The sequence below is a fragment of the Neoarius graeffei genome, chromosome 15 (assembly GCF_027579695.1).
Source record: "Neoarius graeffei isolate fNeoGra1 chromosome 15, fNeoGra1.pri, whole genome shotgun sequence".
Lineage (NCBI taxonomy): Eukaryota > Metazoa > Chordata > Actinopteri > Siluriformes > Ariidae > Neoarius > Neoarius graeffei.
This window is the reverse complement of record NC_083583.1, coordinates 4,302,042-4,324,108: the sequence shown is the minus strand read 5'-3', so window position 1 is coordinate 4,324,108 and position 22,067 is coordinate 4,302,042. Positions and strand designations below refer to the sequence as shown.

Here is a 22,067-nt window from a genome sequence, read left to right as displayed (position 1 = left end):
GTTTAATTCTCATGCATTTCTCAGTGTCTTTTTTTTTTTTTAATTCCGTGAGAAAAATTCATGCCCAGGATTTACAGAGATGGTGCGATATCAGGACGTACTGTAGTAACCGGACTGAGATAAAAGCGTCAAACTCACTTTGGGGCTCGATCTTCTGCTCGGCCAGAGCTTGGTGTCCCCGATCTAGTGTTTTATTTCAAAGTCAACTTTGAACTTTCAAGTGAGTGATTGGAAGTTTTGTTGTTTTCTGTTTTTTTTTTTAATGTGTGTGTGTGTGTGTTTAAATAAATTAATAATTGAAATTAAAGACAAAACTGAATCCTGCAAAATCCAGTGTAAAAAAAAAAATCTACATACATTTATCATTACATAACTCTGTGTTTGTGGTTTCTTTCCAAAGAAAAGTAATATTGTGTTTGTTTTGAACTCCACGCAGTGATGACTAACGGCCATGAAGCGTTCGAAGTGTGACGTGTTTTTATTCTGCTCGGATGAATTACTCCCTAGCAACTATTCTGGCAAATAAACCCTGTGGCATATCTCATTTATCTGCTGCAATAGGTGTGCTATAAAGGAAATGATCGGCCCTGTGGGTACACACACACACACACACACACACAGAGATGTCTGTAACAGCCGCCGTCCTAATCCCGCAGGACAGGACCTCCTCCTCCTCCATCCCTGTCATTATTTGATGTAATGAAAGGAGAAAGTGTGTAACACTGAGATTGTTAATTAATTTAGTCTAACAAGATGAAGATAAATGAAGCTCCAGCAAAGGTGGATGAAGCGAAAGGGGGCCGGCTTAACATTCTTTCTCCTTTCTCTCGTTCCCTCATTCCTCCTGGCATGATAAAGAAATCTAAACTTGTGTGAACAAATCTGCTCGTGTTTTTATTCAGCATTTTTTGATGCCTTGATGAAGAAACACTATTCAGACGGGATTAGTCTTCCAGTCGTGTGTGTGTGTGTGTGTGTGTTATGTTTCCAATAGATGTTTGTCATTATTCTGCTCAATCTGGATGGAATGCATCAATCACAGAGGTGGGCGTGTCCTCTTGATGTCACCTACATATGCCCATGAGGCTACAACCCCCCCCACCTCTCATCTGAATACAAAATGATTGTCACATCACATCACATCTCATTATCTGTAGCCGCTTTATCCTTCTACAGGGTCGCAGGCGAGCTGGATCCTATCCCAGCTGACTACGGGCGAAAGGCGGGGTACACCCTGGACAAGTCTCCAGGTCATCACAGGGCTGACACATAGACACAGACAACCATTCACACTCACATTCACACCTACGCTCAATTTAGAGTCACCAGTTAACCTAACCTGCATGTCTTTGGACTGTGGGGGAAACCGGAGCACCCGGAGGAAACCCACGCGGACACGGGGAGAACATGCAAACTCTGCACAGAAAGGCCCTCGCCGGCCCCGGGGCTCGAACCCAGGACCTTCTTGCTGTGAGGCGACAGCGCTAACCACTACACCACCGTGCCGCCCAAAATGATTGTTTTAAGCTTTATTATAAGCGTTTGTGATATAGGGGGCGTGGCCATATGAGTTGCACTTCATTATTCAGGTCACCTGACCATAATGTATCTCTTCACACTGGATATGACGCAGTTTTTCCAACATGTCAGTTCACATGGGAAGGGTGACAGTATATACTATGTACACAGTGCCATCGACAATTATTGGCACCCCTTGTAAAAATTAGTAAAAAGAGTTAGAAAAAATTCCAAATTCAACAAAAACGCATGTACCACTATTACTGGTCCCCTGGAAATGATCGTGAACACAACGTACCTGAAGCATGTTCCCCATTTAAATTGTACATTAAATTGTTTGAGTTGATTGGCGTGTGTAGGAACTTTCAAGCTGTAATCTATGACTTCCTGATTAACTGGGGAACAAATATGAGGCGACACAGAGGTCAAGTTCCTTCAACATCGATATAGGAAAGAGAAGAGACACACAAACCCAACGAGGGAGAAGTGTATTAACCTTCATAATTCAGGGAATGGGTATAAAACATAGCTCCTCTCCTGAAACTGTCCATTTCCTATGTCCTGTTAGGGCAATAATAAAAAAGTGGACACCAACTGGAACCGGAACTGTTCCGCACTCACCTGGAAGAGGAGCCGAGTTTATTTTACCCTACGTACAGTGAGGAGGTTAAGAGAGGCAAAAGGATCACTGTTGGTTAATTACAAGAAAAAAAAAATCTTGAGGTTTGTGAGTCTCCAAAACCCCCATCAGACTCCACCTCCATGCCAACAGGTTATTTAGAAGGTTCCAGAAATAAAGCCTTTTCTGTCAGTTAACCACAAATGTAAGCACCTGAATTTTGTGAAACGCGATGACAACTTTGACTGGAACCGTGTTCTCTGGTCTGATGGAACAGAAATTGAGCTTTTTTTTTTTTTTTTAATAAACACTCATAGTGGGTTTGGTGTAAAAAGCAGGGTGGCTATAATGAAAAGAACCCGATCCCAACTGTAAAATATGGTGGAGGTTCTGTGATGTTTTGGGACTGTTTTTCCTCCAAAGGCCCTGAAACCTTGTTTGGATCCATGGCGTCATGGACTCCATGAAACACCAGGACATTTTAAAATCAGAATCTGGCTCCTCTGACAGGAAACTAAAACCGGGTCATCATCGGATCTTCCAGCAGGACAATGATCCAATGTCCAGATCAACACTAAAATGGTTCAGTGAGCACAGAATCGAGCTTCTACCCTGAACATCTCAGTCCCCTGAGCTGAACCCCAGAGAAAACCTGTGGGCGGAGCTGAAGAGGAGAGAGAGAGAGCACAAGAGAGGGTCGAGGACCCTGGATGATCTGGAGAGATTGTGGAAAGAGGAATGGGCTCAATGCCCTGCTCTGGATCTCCAAGCTTATAAAATGTTACAGGAGAGACTCAGTGCTGTTTTACTGATGAAGAGGGTTGGACAAAATGTTAAATGCAGGGTGGGGTGCCAATAATAGTGGCACATGTGTTTTTGTTGAAAATATATTCCTTAATGAGGGATTTGTTTTTTCTCTGAATAAATTTTTTTGAATTAAAAGTTGGATTTTTCTCATTTTTTCAGTGTGAGATGAAGCAACTTCAAAGTTATTTCTGCTGTTCATTGCAGAAGGTAGAATAAATTATGACGTCATCTTTCCAGACTATAATTTGTAAATAATTTGTAAATAAATATATATTTGGCTGTGACTTTAATCCTAGAACTAATTAACCTGTTAATATTTACATCACCCACCTTCCTGTGTAAAACTAATCAAGTCTAAATAGGGCAAAAAGACTCACTCAGTGCGTTTACATGCACATCCAAATCGAGCTACTGTCGGTAATCGAGCTAAGGGTCCCAGCAGGGGTGCCAGAGAAATCCAATCCTACATGCACACAAGTTAATCGAGCTATTGTGTGAGGTACATTGTGCACCCCAGCCACAGGTGGCGCTACACGCCCCATCGTGTTGGTACACTTCCGGTTGTCATCATGAAGAAGAGCTATTCAAGAATATAAACAAAGTTATCGCAGTGTTGCCAGATACTGCTGACGTTTTCCTGCCCAAAACATGTTCAAATCCGCCAAAATGCACTTAAAACCGCCCAATCTGGCAACACTGGCAGTTCCGTGTTCACAAGTTCCGTGTTCAAGCTGTTCGGCTTGCTCTAACAGACTGTATGGCTACAAACTGTCCTGCGCAGACCACTGTTTTGTAAGACAACTTATTTTGCACAATTGTATATTTTTCTAAAGTCCTTTTTTGCTTACAAAAAAATTTTTTTTTGCTTGCAATTTAACTTATGTCTTAATAAACACACAAAAAGTTCAATTGGTTTGTTTTTATTGACATTCTTCAGATGTTGGACATCTATATACACACACACACACACACACACACACACACACACACACACACACACAAATACAGTGACTTGTTTATGTACACAATTCACAGCTATGCAACAGCTGTACAGATGTATTTGGTGATACAGTAAGTGAGCTAAATTTTAACAGTGCAAACAATGCCACAAAAAGAAAAGATTCATGCCGTTGTCATGATTCGTTGTCATGCCGACCGAGGCTGTTGTGTTTCCCGCTTGTGGTCTCGTCACTCGTCACTTCCGGAAGGGGCAGTGCTGAAGTAAGTAGCTCGAATACGTAGCTCAATAGGGTTTACATGCACTAAGTAGCTCGGCAGAAATCGCATAATCTAGGTCGTGTAGCTCGATTACGAGAAATCAAGTTCGGTTCAATTTCAGCCGAATTAAGGTGTATACATGGCATTTTGAACTTTGATTTCAGTCGAGCAACGGCAGAAATTCGATTCTCTCTATGTGCATGCAAACGCACTGACGGTTTTTACTTTGCTGTTTTTACGTCTTCACGTCTGCCCCCCCTTTCCCCCCCTAATTGTTATCCTTCCTTAGGCTACGTTTACATTAGACCGTATCTGTCTGGTTTTCTTCGCGGATGCACTGTCTGTTTACATTAAAACGCCTGGAAACGCCGGGAAACGGGAATCCGCCAGCGTCCACATATTCAATCCAGATCGTGTCAGCTCCGGTGCTGTGTAAACATTCAGAATACGCGGATACGCTGTGCTGAGCTCTAGCTGGCATCTCATTGGACAACGTCACTGTGACATCCACCTTCCTGATTCGCTGGCGTTGGTCATGTGACGCGACTGCTGAAAAACGGCGCGGACTTCCGCCTTGTATCACCTTTCATTAAAGAGTATAAAAGTATGAAAATACTGCAAATACTGATGCAAATACTGCCCATTGTGTAGTTATGATTGTCTTTAGGCTTGCCATCCTTCCACTTGCAAGTGGTAAGTGATATGCGCTGGGATCACACACACAGCGGCTCAGTCCCGAATCACAGCTTGTTCACTTCACTCGCGTGCTCTGTGAGCTGCGCAGGGCCGGAGTGCGCACCCTCCAGAGGGCACTCGCTGTTCAGGGCGGAGTGATTTGGAGCGCAGGATGCCTGCGGAGCCGAGCGTATCCGTGTATTGGTGTTGCTGTGTGCACGCAAATCGTGTATTGGTGTTGCTGTGTGCACACTAATCGTTTTAAAAACATTAATCTGATGATCCGCTGATACGGTCTAATGTAAACATGGGCTTAAACAGTTTTCAGTTCTTCACACAATGTGATTGGAGCACAGAATCTGGTTTTTAGTTGCTTTAGCTTTTATTGCTTTTGGAAAAGGCTACAGGCTTCATGTGGTTCAGTGATTATTAACAAAAAAAATAAAAAGAAAAGGAAATGCTGGAAAACAAAAAACTTTTTTTTTCTTTTTTTCCTCTCTTCTAAAAAAAAATCAACAACAAAAAACTAGACAGTTTCAGAGTCCATTAAGGATCTTCTCTTGGAGAACAATTGATAAACGAAGAGCGGGCCAATCATGATGGCAGCCATTCTCTGCCCCTTTTATTTTTCAAGTCTCCAACAATGGCTTGTTGATTGTGTGGACAACACAGGGACAATTACGCTCTCTGTTGTGTTGGATGGAGTGGTATTGGAAACGTCTGCTGCTCCATAATGGCCTCATTCTTGTCATTCTTCGAAGAATCGCTCGCTCTGGGTACGTCATTATTTTGCAAATTTTCGATTAGCTCATCACGTTGTCCGTGTGAACGTGAATCGTAGTTAATTAGAGGGAGGAGAGTGTCAGCGTTCGCCCCCATCCCGCTGACGAGTTAGAAGGTAGGCAGTTGATGAGCCAATAATATGAAGAAAGGTGGTAAAAAGCGAGGATTAGCCGTGTTGCCCTAGTAACTCCAGTGTCCATCTGTGAGGAGAACAATGAACTTGTGTTTCTCTACCACCTTACATCAGAAAAATAAAGAGAGAAAGAGAGAGAGAGAGAGAGCTGAAAGGGACAAGACCCTTTTTAACAACAAAGTGGAATCCTGGTCTATCAGGCTCTTAGCTGGGAGTGAGATTGCCGAGGGACAGAAGGAGACGGCAAGGTCACGATGTAATCCAAGGACAGCACAAGTCCACATCTGCTTTCACAATAGTGGTTTGTTTTGGGCTTTCAATTAAACCGGTGCGGTTACACCACTACAGAAATCTTCCTCTCACTCTCTTGCTCGCTCACTCACTCACTGTACGGAAGGAAATGAAGGAAAAAGTGGGGAGTGTCACACTTCAGCAGGCAGGATGAAAAAAAAAAAGAAAAAGGCTCGCACGGCCAAAATCTACTTGTTCCTAACGGACTCTGAGATTTATGCCAGAGATTTGAAAGAAAAATAAATGCACAAATTAGACGGAGACCGTCGTGCTGTTTGGACAGGAACCAACCTTCTGAGAAAGAAAAGAAAGAAAGAGAAGAAAAAGCGAAGGATAAGACACCTCTGCTTTCATTTCTGGCACCTGATCTGATCTGGCACTGATGACCAGATTTGCTCCCCTGCATGTCCGCTTGCTCGTTCTCTCTGTCAGCGGCGTCCAACACAAACAGCGAACGTGTCCATGACCAATATTATTCCAGAGTCTGGCAATTGTGTTGTTTTAGCATTTAATCTGGCAAACGTGGAAACATAATCGTATCATGTTTGATAAAATAACACACCCAGGGTTGTGTTGCATATAACGAAGGGGATAACTCGTACTCAACAAAGTCAAGAGCGACCAGACGACTTCCTGAGCGTCCATGTAATCCTTTGGGACATCTTTCAGGAAACACTGCTTGCTGCTGTCCAAATTGCCTGAGATCCATTATCGTTTTGTGTGTCACAGACAGTATGTTCATGATGTACAGTCCGGGTTCCTCTGCTGGTTCTCCTCACCTTTTATATCCCCTATTACAACGGGAATATGTCTGCTCACATTAAGCTAATTTATGGCACGGGCCGCTATAACGGCAACTCGGGTTAATGAATTTGGCATCACTAATTATGGCTAAGTATGAGATTCAGCAGATGGGAGAGACTGTAAAGTAGAGCGCTCGACATGGAGACATTCATCTTCATCGTCAGCTTTATCTCCGAGTTAATCTTCTGGCCATCGGAGAAATGGACACACCGTGGCGTGGAGTGTTGAAGATCAGGGTCAGGCTGATGTCTGTCCTTAACAATTGGGAAGATTTCAATGGAAAAATTGGCAGAGAGCAGCAAATGGAACAACAAAGTAGGTTTTCATGATTAAACGCAGATCCAGCTGTTCGGAAACTCGGTCTGGTCTCGAAATGGTGTTTATCGTCTCCAGAGAACAATATGAATTTCTGAAAGTTCAGAATTACACATTCCGGCTAATGTATTAGTGTGGAATTAAACATTACAATCGCGCTAATCGTCATCATTCCTGCTTTCTCATTTCTTTAAAAAAATACACATCTCGTTGCTGTATTGTTTGTTCATTGATTGTTAAAAGTGTGCATTCCTACCAGGTTTGGAAACCCTGGATCCACTCTCACCCCTTAAAGGTTCGACATAGAACCCTCAAACAAAATGTTTATCCTTTTTTTGAAAGCCAAGAGCCCTTAATTATCCAATGAACCCTTAGAGAACCCTTGTCAAAGTCCTTCCCACACTATGCCCTGGTCTTCCCAGGCAGTCTCCCGTCCCGGTACTAACCAGGCCCTTAAGGCGCATTGGGTGGCCCTGATCTCTGCTTCCATAACCCTCAGCCTCTTGCCTATACAGTTTGGGTTACAGTGGGGGGCGGGTCCTCTGGTAACCGCAAGAGTTTGACTCCCCACTCACATCTGTATTGCAGCGTGCCTTGCCAGATGGCAGTAGGTACCATTTTTATGATGGCCTTTGGTATGACCTGACTGTGAGTAGAACTCCCGAGCTCCTGATCGAGAGGTGGACACGCTAACCACTAGGCCAGCTCACAATTAGAGAACCTTTGAAGAACTATAATTTCTACAAGAGTATATAAGAACTGGTTACAAATTGTGTGTGTGATACAAAGTCCAAATTATTGCTTATTATTTTCTTCTTAGGATCTGGAACTGGTCAGGAATTTAACTCAGGAACATTTAGTTCTTGGTACTTTTGGAAAGAGTTCTTTAAGACTTTGTTCTATGAGTTTTAAGAAGCTGAGGAGGCGAAGGACCCTTAATGATTTAAGGAACATTTAAAGAACCCAGTGAGAACCAAGACTGAACCAAGAGTTCTTTAATCGTCAGCTGTCCATCGCTAGCAATGATGATTGCTTCATTAGGATGCACAGAGATGCAGATGGGCCACAAAGCCTGCAGCAGAGTGACAGAGTTGCCCACATTGGTGGCACAAATGGCCTAGCCAAGCTGCCATGGAATGCCTGGCCCCATGAGCCCCTGTATACTATTCTCCTCTCCTAATGAAGCACCTTGCACAGTAAGGTGAGACAAACATCGTGTTGTCTTTCTGGACCTCCAGACCTGATGCCAAGTGGTGTATAAAAGTGCCACAGACCTGATGTGTATGGAAGTCGCCCCGCAGTGACAACTGACTTGCCAAGTGATGCCATCCGTTGGCCATTTGAGTGGCTCTTCCACATGTCATCAGGTGGTGTGCCATTGACCCTGTTGGGTTCATCTGCCAAATTGCACCCAAAAGCACCCTGCTGCCAGCGCCTTATTGGTGATGTAATATTTAACTCATAGCTGGAGCACAGGCAGGCGCTACCATTCCAGATCAGAGCGGACCTGGGAGCAATGGTGATTAAGGGATAGCTCCACTTTCCCCAATACTCAAGTCCTCCTGGGCCCGAGACTCATCACCAGTTGCAGTTTAAAGTCATACCCAGGACTAAAAGAATAGAATAGAATAGAATAGAATAGAATAGAGTTCTTTAATGGTTTGTTTAGTAATAAAGGGTTCTTGGCATGTGAAAACTCCTTCTAATAGGGTTGGAGAACCTTCAAGGGTTACATCAGAGGAACATTAAGTATATACTCTTCCTTCAAAGTTGATTATTTTCTGACAATAGGATGTCAGATGTGCTGAAGTGTTTTATCACTCACTCATATTCCACAGCGTTTCGTCAAACAATTAGAACTGTTTATCAATTAACGAACCATTTTTTAAATCCATTTATGGTTGTATTTGACTTTAGTTCATGTCACTTCCTGTTCTCATGTACGTTATGGCAGGCGTTCCTTCACCAGCCTGTCTTGAAGTTAATAAGATGAAAAAAAAAACACTGCACCTTGTTATGGATGTTACCGAGAAACCGCCAAGATGCGTAAACTAGAGAGAATTCAAGAACTTGGCGCTTTTTCGTGAAGGAGTTTTCTCCTTTCATGTTGCTTTGAGGGCATCATGCGGTGAACTCTTGGCTCCTTGAACCCTGAACAGGTCCTGCATCCATTTTTCTCTCGCCTTCCATCTGCCAGCATCCTTTATCAGCCTCCTTGCTTGCTTGCTCTCGAGCCACAAGTGCTTCCGCTCCCTCCCCGATTCTCACTGCAGCCTCGTGCCTGCGTCGCCCTGGGCTTTTCCATTCCGATTTCAATTATCATGTTAGTTTTTGTGATTAGACTTGCATCCTCGAGGAATCAGACCTCTCTTTCCCTCGTGCGTTGTCTCTCTTCCCCTCTGCAATCAGATGGGATCTGATGAATTGCGCACGTAATTACGGAAGTTATTGAATATGCAGATCGCTGATGACTGTGGGTGTAGCTGTTAGCGTCGCGTTATCTCCAACTGGAGGAAACAAGAGGCTCGCTCGAGACCCACTCAAGTAACGAGAGAGAGGACCAGTGGACGCCATTAGCCCGGGATAATGGTGCGCTCGAAAAGCGGCGAAACTCAATTAAGACTCCCATTATGATCGTTCTTGTTTGTGTGTGTGTGTGTGTGTGTGCGTGTGCGTGTGAGGACATGCTGCTGCAGCTGCCACTCTCACTCTTTGGCGTGGGCACTGACTAGTGCAATCTGAGTGTCTAGCGATGCGACACACACACACACACACACACACACACACACACACACACACACACACACACACACACACATGTCGTCCTCGCAGGACCTCCGGTGTGTCATGACATAATCCTCTTACAAAGTGGGAAAATTTTGAGATGCATCTGGAACGATAATGCTAATGACACAATTCTAACAGGTTCAAGAGACCCTTCAACAATGTCTGTTACCTGCGTCTCAGTTCTCGTGAACTTTCCGGAAAAGCATATGAACTCGAGGATGAACCTGAGGTGTTTTTTTTTTCTTGCTCAAGTCTTCTCGACATATTTATTTTTATTTTTTTTTGCTTTCACATGAACCTAAGAGCCAGGCAGGGGTCTGAATCCATGTTTCAGGCTCCTGTTGTGTTTAATTCAGGCCTCGTTGCTCGCCTGAGAGAAGCCCGGTGTATTTTTAGCACAGAGCACCGAGCTGCCATTTTTAGCACTGCAGCCTTGTTGCTGCTGACGAGTGTAAAGATTTCAGGATTTTTGGAAACACCGAAACATCTCTGAGAGTTCCCCTTCCTCCCCCACACATTTTTATTTCTAAGATGGTGCACCAGAGTATCCAAACCCTGGTTGAGGTTTTGTATCTGTTTCCTATTGCATAACATGTCAAAGTGGGCGGGGTTTCTCTAGAGGGTGTGGCTTGGTGCCATAACCGGTAAAAACAGCAGCAAAAAGGAAGAAGCGAAAGGTCTGGTTTAATGTTTACCTTCTAAAGCAATGTTTAATGGGAATCAGACACATTAAAGGTTCCAGCTAGTACCAAAATCCTGGTTCCAGGTTCCAGTTAGAGCTCCTGAGAACTGAGAACCTTCGAAAGAACCCTTTAGGAACCCTTGTCTTGTCTGAGTGTGCATGTATCTCTCTCTCTCTCTCTCTCTCTCTGATGCATTTTCAGCTTTGATAACTTTTAATGATGTCATTTGACCAATCAGTAGTTTGCATTATTTCTAGCTCCGCCCACACGCCCTTGTTTGGTTCTCTTGGTAAAAATAATTCAATTTTCAGAGTTTATTTCTTTTTCCAAATTGAAAGGTGATATATATACTGTAAATGAAACCTCAAATAGTAAATGTAACTATTAATTAATTAATTGCGGGACCCCAGAGTCGTACTGAACTGCGATTGACAAACAAGCAAACAAATAAATCAACAAATCTCGGCCTCTGTTGCATTCTTTAAGTTTATACCTCTTCGAGGTTCTGTGTAGGACCATTTATTGGACCCTTTAGACAGCCAGAACCATCTAACTGTCCAAAGAACCCTTAAGGAACCTTCTTTAAGCATGAACAACACACACACACACACACACACACACACACACACACACACACACACACACACTGTCACACATTCAAGCACAGAAAGAACGTTAAAGTGCTTTAAATGCATGATTCACATAGGCAGAAGCAAATTAGCTAACGGAACAAATATGGACATGTGTATGCATGCGTACACACACACACACACGGAGAAAGTGCAGTTTCCTGCCTCACTTATTTATTACATCTTTAGAAATGACTCATCAAGACACTGCTTTCTCACACACACACACACACACACACACACACACACACACACACACACACACACACACACTTTGTTTCTGCCTAAATGGTTGCTGTTAATATTTACCTTAAACCTGTTTGCTAGTGTCATGTTGGCAGAATGAAACACACTAAGCATCTGTCAGCGGAACAAACCCTCATTCTTTTGTTTGTTTGTCACCTTTTAAAAAATAATAAAGCTAATTTATGAATAATACGGCCACACAGGGATGCCGTTTATAAGTTTGCTGCAGAAAAGGCACACTGATGAGTCTGTTTGCTCTTCACAGTGACGAGGAGAAGAGCTGGAACGTACGAGGAGGCCGAGGAGCCGTGATGAGCTCATCAAGCACGGCGATTAAATTTTTACTGAGCGCTTCGCTCACGTTCTGACTTTCCCGAGTGTTTTTACGCTCCTGGACCACTGCTGTGAATTTACAGCATTCAGGCTTTAATTAGCTAATGACATCTTTAATGAATTTAAAATTTGTGCAGCTTTAAATCTGACTACATTCAGGGGGAAGTTGGGTTTTTTTCCTCTTTGCACATCTGGTAGTACTTGTTTTCTGGTGTACAATAATAATAATAATAATAATAATAATAATAATAATAATAATAATAATAATAATAAATGTAAGACCTTAGTTTTTTTTTTAGTTTTGTAATTCTTTGAGGTTCTTTGCAGAACATGTATTTTTTAGTTACAATTTTCCCCCTTAAAAAAAGTTTTTCTTTTTGAATAAAAGGCACACACACGCTTTAAAAAATTTGTATGTAAAATTAAAAATCAATTAATTTTTAAAAATTATTATTTTTTATTTCCTTACTTAATTTAATTAAGATTAGCGCTTCTCCTGAACAGAAGGTAACTATTAAAATATTTAAATTAGTTATAAAATTAACAATTCTATTCACATTCACTGGATATGAGCAATCGCGCGCTCTGATTGGCTACTCTACTACTAGGATATCAGCTCATATGTGAGCTGTGAGTAGAGAAAAACAAAATGTCGGCGCGTGTTGCTGAACCAACCGAGGAAGAAATAAAAACTCTACTCAAAAACAAAACACCGATTTAAAAAAAAGAAAGCAACAGAATGGAATGAAAGTATTTGATGATAAGAACGTATCTTATTTAATTTTATTTTTTTGTTTTTCAAGAATTATCACATTTTTCACAAATTGCTCCTGTCATTTCGCCGGTTTGTTTACATTCCAAGTTGAAATGATTTTGTCGGGTATTTTGTATAAAGTTTTTATTTATCGAATTTGCAAAAAATAGAAATAAAAATGCTCTGTTTCTCAGAATCCAGTGAATGTGGATAGAATAGAACAGTTATTCCACTCAATCTCGTTGTACAAGAATTATAGACAACTCGGTGCTACGCGCCTCGTCGGCTATCAGCTCGTCTATGACTTGATTTTGTGGAATAACTGTTAAATATATTAATTATAAAATTCTCTGTGGTTCTGGTGGAAACTCCAATTTCCTTTTCACGCGACACTTCAAGTTGGATATCTCAGGAAAGTTAACTAACCACCCGAAGAACCCTTGAGGAACTTTTTCTTCAGGAAAAAAAAAATTGTTTTGTTTTTAGGATCATCATCGTCGTGGCTGTTGTTGACGTCCGCTGTGTGAGCTGTCAGGTTAACAGGATTGTGTTTGTTTACACCGAGGTTCAGCTTAGAGTTAAATAAGGAGCTTAAACTCCCATAATCTGCATATTACGAGGTCAGGATTGTGTCGTCCCAGATGTGGGCTGATGTTCACTTGTTCAGAGCACACTGGTCTGGCTTGTGTGTGTGTGTGTGTGTGTGTGTGTGTGTGTGTGTGTGTTTAAGGTCTCTGATAACATGGATAACACACGTATTGCAAAAGGCGACCTTTGTCAGCTCACGGCTATTGTTTGCGGATTGGGTTGCACACTTGGCGGGGCTGTGAAACACACATCTGCTGCCTGAGGGACAGTGGGGAGAGGTGGAGTGTTCAGGGATAAAGGGATGAGGAGGGAAGTGTGGTCATAGGGGACGGGAAAAGGGGCGGAGTCTGCCTCTGTCTCTGTCTCGATCCTCTTATCAAATATTTGTCTGGCCTTCGGTAGATATTTACCTTCCCTCATGTTTACTCTGTGTATTTCAGCTTAACCAGGATACACACACGGTGCAAGACTCGTTAGACACCAATGTGTTCTTCACCTTGCAGGAAATTATTATTATTATTATTATTATTATTATTATAAGATAACTGTGTGTGTGTATGTGTGTGTGTAAAAATGCATCAATGTTTTGAACTAAAGCGACATATATATATATTTCTGAAAACATTTTCCGAAACTGAAACGTGTTTCTATATCTCCGTGTTACATTTTACACACACACACACACACACACACACACACACACACACACACACACACACACACGTCTACACTTATAACCTCGTCTACAGACAAACTGTAAAGGATAATAAATCTACAACAGGAAACACACACTGCTTTCTATCTGATCGTCTTGTCATCGTTCACGCCACTGATCATTGACGTGGAAATAAATTTCTGAATCATTCTGTTGGACTCGGTTCCTTTTAAACATTTTTAAACTTTGCGCTGTTGTTGTTTGTACAGAGTGTATGAGCACTCTTCTCTCTTTCGATGATGATGATGATGATGATGGCGGCCATTTTGAAAGAGTTCCGCTTTGATGCAACAGAGGACTCTCCGTCTCTCCCCATTTGTGTATCGCTCCAAAAAAAACCCACTTGTGAGGTTTTAGACGTCTTCGCTTCTTCAGATTGAGTATTTTTAGTGCGGGGTTTGATAAAACGGCGTCTTCTGGAACATCTCTTCAGGAAGACAAGGAGGAATGCAAGGTCCTACATAAAAATATTTCACATTATATTGGTGAAAAAAATGTTTATGCCAAAGTATATTATTTGTGGAAAAAAACCTGATTTTTTTTTGGCTTTGAAGCTAAAGTTTGACAGGTTTTGTTTAGCTCATCTGAAATATCTGTATTTGAGAAGAAGAAGAAGAGGAAGAGGAAGAGGACGTTGATGATCCTAAAATACTGAGATACCATTAAATCTTTTGTCCCTTGTGCTCAGTGCTCTAGTACAAACAAGACAAACAGAAGTGATGCTAATTTACTCAGTCTTCCTCCTCCTCCTCTTCCTTCACGTCCCTCAAGTCCTCTCCTGAACGTCCCCGACTCGAAACACGTGTTTGCTTAATATGCTTTTGATTGATTTGCCTACGGTGATCTACGTCTATGCAGCCTGTCTTTAGTATACACACACACACACACACACACACACACACACACACACACACACACACACGCATGCATGCACGCATGCACAAAGAGCTTCTTTGTGTTCCTGAGCCGTGTGAATAAGATGAGGAGAGCCGAGATTATCCTGATCATTTCATATTGGTTTCGGACGAGCCTCCTGGAAAACCGCATGGAGCAGGATGACTGCGGTGGGAAGGAACCACAACAGAGTCGTGGACGCAAGCCAGGGACAGATACACACACACACACACACACACACACACACACACACACACACACACACACACACACACACAGTATCCAGTCACACACTCCTCCTGAGGTTTGTTTTTTCTTTACTTTTACTAAAGGAAGCAATTTAAACCGTGATTTCATTCCGAAACCTTGTTGTGACGCATGCGTCTGCCAGGAAGAGAAGTGGGTAGGATTAAAAAACCCCGACAGAATAGAGAGTTAAAGATGAACGTGTTAGTCAACATGACTTCTGTGGCTGAGTAACAGGAGAGATGAAGTTACCGAGCTTTCACGTCGCCACATTCGGTTGGCATGGTGCTGAGGAAGCCGCAGATGAACCGTACTCCGTGATTTTTTCCCCCAGTTCGTCTCCAGAGTGACGCTTACTGTACTGTTTAATCAGATCTGAAGAACAGACTGTACGTGAACTTAAATGAGGCTGATTGAGCAAAAAATTTGGGGCTGAGATCCGTTGTGGATCGTTAGATCACAAGATCTTTCACACAACCCGGTGTTTACATGAGCAAGATTAAGCAATAATTAAGCAAGACACACTATAGAGGTGACATCAGAACAACTGGAGCCAATGATTCCCTCGGACGAATCTGATGTCTCTTCACTTCATGACTTCCTACGAAGCAGGAAGGAAGTAGAAACGATCATCAGTGTGTTTGGTGAGCGTACGGTATGTACGTTGCTAGTCCAGGGAGCTTGCTTTGCTAATCTGAGCTGAGAAGTTAATCTGAAGTCGACATCTCATCTCATTATCTGTAGCCGCTTTATCCTGTTCTACAGGGTCGCAGGCGAGCTGGAGCCTATCCCAGCTGACTACGGGTGAAAGGCGGGGTACACCCTGGACAAGTCGCCAGGTCATCACAGGGCTGACACATAGACACAGACAACCATTCACACTCACATTCACACCTACGCTCAATTTAGAGTCACCAGTTAACCTAACCTGCATGTCTTTGGACTGTGGGGGAAACCGGAGCACCCGGAGGAAACCCACGCGGACACGGGGAGAACATGCAAACTCCACACAGAAAGGCCCTCGCCGGCCACGGGGCTCGAACCCAGACCTTCTTGCTGTGAGGCGACAGCCCTAACCGCTACACCACCGTGCTGCCCAAGTTAATCTGAAGTCGACATGTAACATGAAAATCAGATCATTTTTCACACTTTAGTGTTCATGAGCTTCAGGCTACTGTCACACTGTCTCGTATCTTGCCACGTAAGCAGTGAGTGGGTCAAACGCCAAGAAATGAGGCATATTTTGTCCAAAATTAAAGTCCTGTGACATACACGACATACAGTGGTGCTTGAAAGTTTGTAAACCCTTTAGAGTTTTCTATATTTCTGCATAAATATGACCTGAAACATCATCAGATTTTCACACAAGTCCTAAAAGTAGATAAAGAGAACCCAGTTAAACAAATGAGACAAAAATATTATACCTGGTCATTTATTTATTGAGGAAAATGATCCAATATGACATATCTGTGAGTGGCAAAAGTATGTGAACCTCTAGGATTAGCAGTTAATTTGAAGGTGAAATTAGAGTCAGGTGTTTTCAATCAATGGGATGACAATCAGGTGTGAGTGGGCACCCTGTTTTATTTAAAGAACAGGGATCTATCAAAGTCTGATCTTCACAACACATGTTTATGAAAGTGTATCATGGCATGAACAAAGGAGATTTCTGAGGACCTCAGAAAAAGCGTTGTTGATGCTCATCAGGCTGGAAAAGGTTACGAAACCATCTCTAAAGAGTTTGGACTCCACCAATCCACAGTCAGACAGATTGTGTACAAATGGAGGAAATTCAAGACCATTGTTACCCTCTCCAGGAGTGGTCAACCAACAAAGATCACTCCAAGAGCAAGGCGTGTAATAGTTGGCGAGGCCACAAAGGACCCCAGGGTAACTTCTAAGCAACTGAAGGCCTCGCTCACATTGGCTAATGTTAATGTTCATGAGTCCACCATCAGGAGAACACTGAACAACAATGGTGTGCATGGCAGGGTTGCAAGGAGAAAGCCACTGCTCTCCAAAAAGAACATTGCTGCTCGTCTGCAGTTTGCTAAAGATCACGTGGACAAGCCAGAAGGCTACTGGAAAAATGTTTTGTGGATGGATGAGACCAAAATAGAACTTTTTGGTTTAAATGAGAAGTGTTATGTTTGGAGAAAGGAAAACACTGCATTCCAGCATAAGAACCTTATCCCATCTGTGAAACATGGTGGTGGTAGTATCATGGTTTGGGCCTGTTTTGCTGCATCTGAGCCAGGACGGCTTGCCGTCATTGATGGAACAATGAATTCTGAATTATACCAGTGAATTCTAAAGGAAAATGTCAGGACATCTGTCCATGAACTGAATCTCAAGAGAAGGTGGGTCATGCAGCAAGACAACGACCCTAAGCATACAAGTCGTTCTACCAAAGAATGGTTAAAGAAGAATAAAGTGAATGTTTTGGAATGGCCAAGTCAAAGTCCTGACCTTAATCCAATTGAAATGTTGTGGAAGGATCTGAAGCGAGCAGTTCATGTGAGGAAACCCACCAACATCCCAGAGTTGAAGCTGTTCTGTACGGAGGAACGGGCTAAAATTCCTCCAAGCCGGTGTGCAGGACTGATCAACAGTTACCGCAAACGTTTAGTTGCAGCTATTGCTGCACAAGGGGGTCACACCAGATACTGAAAGCAAAGGTTCACATACTTTTGCCACTCACAGATATGTAATATTGGATCATTTTCCTCAATAAATAAATGACCAAGTATAATATTTTTGTCTCATTTGTTTAACTGGGTTCTCTTTATCTACTTTTAGGACTTGTGTGAAAATCTGATGATGTTTTTGGTCATATTTATGCAGAAATATAGAAAACTCTAAAGGGTTCATAAACTTTCAAGCACCACTGGATATGTGACGTTTCTGTGGCATATCTGGGGTTTGTTTGGGGTTCAAGGGACATAAAGTTATGACGTACTGAGGCGTATGATGCATTGGCGCAGCGTAACCGTCTCGTTGCTTTTGTTGGCATTGCGTTTCATTCTTATGTGTGACGTTGCTGCAGCGTTCACAGGTGGGTATAAAAGGGGCCCTGTGCTGCGTTTGTTGTCATTTGCCACAGTCAAGAAAACATCATGCCAGTGAAGAAGTCCGGACCCAAGAAGGGCAAAGGAAGTGCGAAGACATCAGGTGCGTCCACCCAGCCAGCCCCGGAGCCACCTCCATCAGATACGTCAACTAAAGTGTTCGCATGGCATAATAGAGGTTCGAGCAACGTTCCCGCTGCGTCACTGCTGCGTAGCTTTTGTTTTTACAGCATACATGTGACGTATGTGTGACGTATCAAAGCTGCTACGTATGTGCTACGGATTTTTAAGTGTGGACTTAAAAATACGCCGCACCCTGGCGTACAAGGAGATCGTGTTATGCATCCTAGAGTATTAGCTACGTAGGCTGGTGATGCTGTGACGTTCCTTTCTTACTGCCACGTATCCTGATACGCCGTACATACGCAAGGCTGAAATGCCGATGTGTGAACCAAGCATTAGAAGCTAATTTTGGACACGCCCACAAGCGGCAACGCCCACAGTATCAGTGACTCCACACACCTACAAGAGAGAGACTACAAGATGACATGATGGTTTATTTGACCGCACGGATTTCAGGACCCAGATCAGTGCTCACGATCACGCCCTCCCTTCTTTCTTTCTTTCTTTCTTTCTTTCTTTCTTTCTTTCTTTCTTTTCTTTCTTTCACCATCCTTCCTTCCTTCCTTCCTTCCTTCTTTCTTTCTTTCTTTCTTTCTTTCTTTCTTTCTTTCTCTCACCATCCTTCCTTCCTTCCTTCCTTCCTTCCTTCCTTCCTTCCTTCTATTCTTTCTTTCTTTCTTTCTTTCTTTCTTTCTTTCTTTCACCATCCTTCCTTCCTTCCTTCCTTCCTTCCTTCCTTCCTTCTTTCTTTCTTTCTTTCTTTCTCACCATCCTTCCTTCCTTCCTTCCTTCCTTCCTTCCTTCCTTCCTTCCTTCTATTCTTTCTTTCTTTCTTTCTTTCACCATCTTTCTTTCTTTCTTTCTTTCTTTCTTTCTTTCTTTCTTTCTTTCTTTCTTTCTTTCTTTCTTTCTTTCTTTCTTTCACCATCCTTCCTTCCTTCTTTCTTTCTTTCTTTCTTTCTTTCTTTCTTTCTTTCTTTCTTTCTTTCTTTCTTTCTTTCTTTCTCTCACCATCCTTTCTTTCTTTCTTTCTTTCTTTCTTTCTTTCTTTCTTTCTTTCTTTCTTTCTTTCTTTCTTTCTTTCACCATCCTTCCTTCCTTCCTTCCTTCCTTCCTTCCTTCTTTCTTTCTTTCTTTCTTTCTTTCACCATCCTTCCTTCCCTCTATTCTTTCTTTCTTTCTTTCTTTCTTTCTTTCTTTCTTTCTTTCTTTCTTTCTTTCTTTTTGTATTAGCTGTCTGTCACATGGTCCAAAAAAATTCAGAGCGTGTTCATTTGCTCCGGTATTTACCCCAGCCCTCCTGTCTGACCTGTCACCCAGCCACACACCGCTGCCCACACTTCCCCATCCACCAGCGGCCGGAGAATTGGTTTTCCGCTCTTCCACTCGCCAATCAGTGTCAGCTCCCACCAAAATAATAAGGCTTAATCGTAAATTGCCGAGGCGCGGCCCGACCGAGCCTGACTGCTTAACATGGCCTCATCTGGGTGGAGCAAATGAACTAGCCCTGTTTTGATTTTCCGACTGACGTGCCACACCAAAATCCGGCTTCTCTCGAACGATTCCCGGGCCTTCCTTCATTCCTCCTCCTTGTTTTTTTTCCTTATGTCATAGAAAGTCCCTTTCGGCCTCACAATTATTCTACTGTCTCTGAAGGGTGGACCCCATCACCCTGAGGAGAGAAACTTGGCAAATGGAGTTCAGAGAGAAGACAAAAGACAGAGTGGAATTAAAGGGACGAGGCAAAGCGCTCACTAACGAGCTGTTGTCCGTCCTGAAGCCTCCAAAATAGCAGCTTAATCAAAGCAGCGTTAAAGGTAATTTCCTCAATTTGCTTCTTCTCCACATAAATCCTATTTATGAGAAGAGAATGGAAGGGAACAAAACGGCTATTCTTTGGATTAGGGCGCTGCAATTTGATTTTCCAATTTGGGGGAGCGCAGCCTGACGAAGAGGCCTATTTCTGGAAAAAAAAGAAAGGAATTACAGGGATGGTCCCTAGAGAAAGCAGGCCAGTGTGTGCCAGCATTCCAGATGTCCACACGCCACTCGTACCAGCCTCAAGGTTCTCTCTCTTTTTTTCTCTCTTGTTTTCTTTGTTTTGTGTTCTTGATGACTTCATGAAAACTTTAGGGACACACTTCTCCTTCTTATCCTTCACATGCTGCTTCTGTCTCTTTCAGAGCGCTGCTCATTCTCTCCAGTGTCCCTCTTTTCCACTCGTTCCCGTCGCTGAGGAATTACTCCCATCGCTCCTTCATAATTAGCCATTGTTCCACCATTTTTTTTGGCCAGTCTCTCTCCTTCTTGCTTTTCCTTCTCCCCCACTCCTTCTATCACTGGGGAAGTGATTTTTTTCCCTTCTTCTATTCTACTTCATCCATCTTCCCTCTCTGTTTGCTGATTATATATATTTTTATTTTATCTCTCTGTCTTTTTTCTTTCTTTGTTTTTTAAACCAAAAAGATTTGTGAACTAACTAACTAACCGACTACCCACCCTACCCTCCCTGTATTTCTTCTCCTCTTCCAAAATCAGAAATACCACCAACGTTCTTTAGACGCATCCTTTCCAAACTCATTTCATCTCTTAATCAGGCATTGTGGGAGATTTATTTATTTACTTACTTGCTTTACACGAGGTCTTGTACATTCAAGACTGACAGAAAGCTTTATATTAAATGTATAAATCACCAAAAGGATGCTTTGTGCAGGAAATTTAAAAAATAAATAAAAAGGTAACCCTGTACATATTTCACATCCGTTGATTTGCTTGCTGCTTTTTTTCCCTCCTCGACATGAAAGCAAAGCAACGCAGCTCGAAGGCAGTTGAGAGAATTTGAGAGTCAGAACGTGAGTTTCAGAGTCAACAGGCGAATTGTGCATTATGTCCTTCCTGCCAGATTCCGATCTGTTTGCTTTCCCGTGTGCTCACAAAGGGCTCATAACTTACTGTCAACTCGCGAGGCGAGCCACAAAGCACCCCAGTGTTGCTCGGCTAGCGTTCGGCTCGACGGCTCCGCTGCCTGAAAAGTTTGCTTAACTACATGAGCAGCAGCGACAGAAAGGACTTTACAAAACGTGGCCCCGCCATAAGATCCTGACTTCTGCTCATTGGCTGCGAGTGTGTAAAAGAGAAAGGAACAAAAACATATCGGCTCGGGATCTCGATACGAAATGGACCGTGCGCGTGCGCGTGCATGTGTGTGTGTGTGTGTGAGTGAGAGTGAGTGAGTGAGCAGTGGAGCTTAACGCTGCCTCTTCTCATTCTTCTGTGTGTGTGTGTGTGTGTGTGTGTGTGTGTGTGTGTGTGTGTGCGCGCACATTTAGTCTTTTCCGCTTCTCTCACTGGATGTGTGCTCTCTGAGACGGCGTGCCATCAGACCGGGACAAGTGCATGCTAGAGTGTGTGTGTGTGTGTGTGAGAGAGCGAGGGGGAGTATGTGTTGTGTGTGAGTGTGCGAGTGTGCGAGTGTGTGTGTCAGAGCGTGTGTGGGTGAATCGACTCTTTCGGACGTTTTTTTCGGAGTTGTAATGCCATCCAGTGCTGAAGTGGTGAGCGTCGGAGAGGAAAGAGGGCCAGTGGCTGAGGAGGACACACTGTGAGTGTTTACTGATCTGTTACCTGATCTCTCAACCACACACGCACACACACACACTTAGACACAGCTTTTGGATACACCTCATGATGGAAGTCGTTGAAATGAAACGAAGCAGAGACGTGAATATTATTTCTTGTAATTCTTTTAATTTACTGTACAAAAAAAGTCATTTTCACTTTTCAGTCCTCCATTATCTAAGTGCACTTTTTATTCCCCTTCTTCAATCACACGCTTTAA

The 22,067-nt window shown here is 42.9% G+C and overlaps 1 protein-coding gene across 13 annotated transcripts in view; it reads left to right on the top strand.

Annotated features, from left to right (window-relative positions):
• Positions 1-22,067, top strand: part of sox6 (SRY-box transcription factor 6) — a 275,016-nt gene that overhangs the window by 65,311 nt on the left and 187,638 nt on the right. For 6 of the 13 annotated variants that reach the window (XR_009656643.1, XM_060940768.1, XM_060940773.1 and 3 more), the window contains exon 1: positions 21,593-21,830. The exons of the other annotated variants lie outside the window; for them this stretch is intronic. Coding sequence is in view for 5 of the 6 variants with exons in the window: in XM_060940768.1 (XP_060796751.1) it covers positions 21,763-21,830 (68 nt within the window). In the remaining variant the exon portion in view is untranslated. Of the gene's footprint in view, positions 1-21,592; positions 21,831-22,067 lie in introns of those variants that run through there. 13 annotated transcript variants of the gene reach the window in all.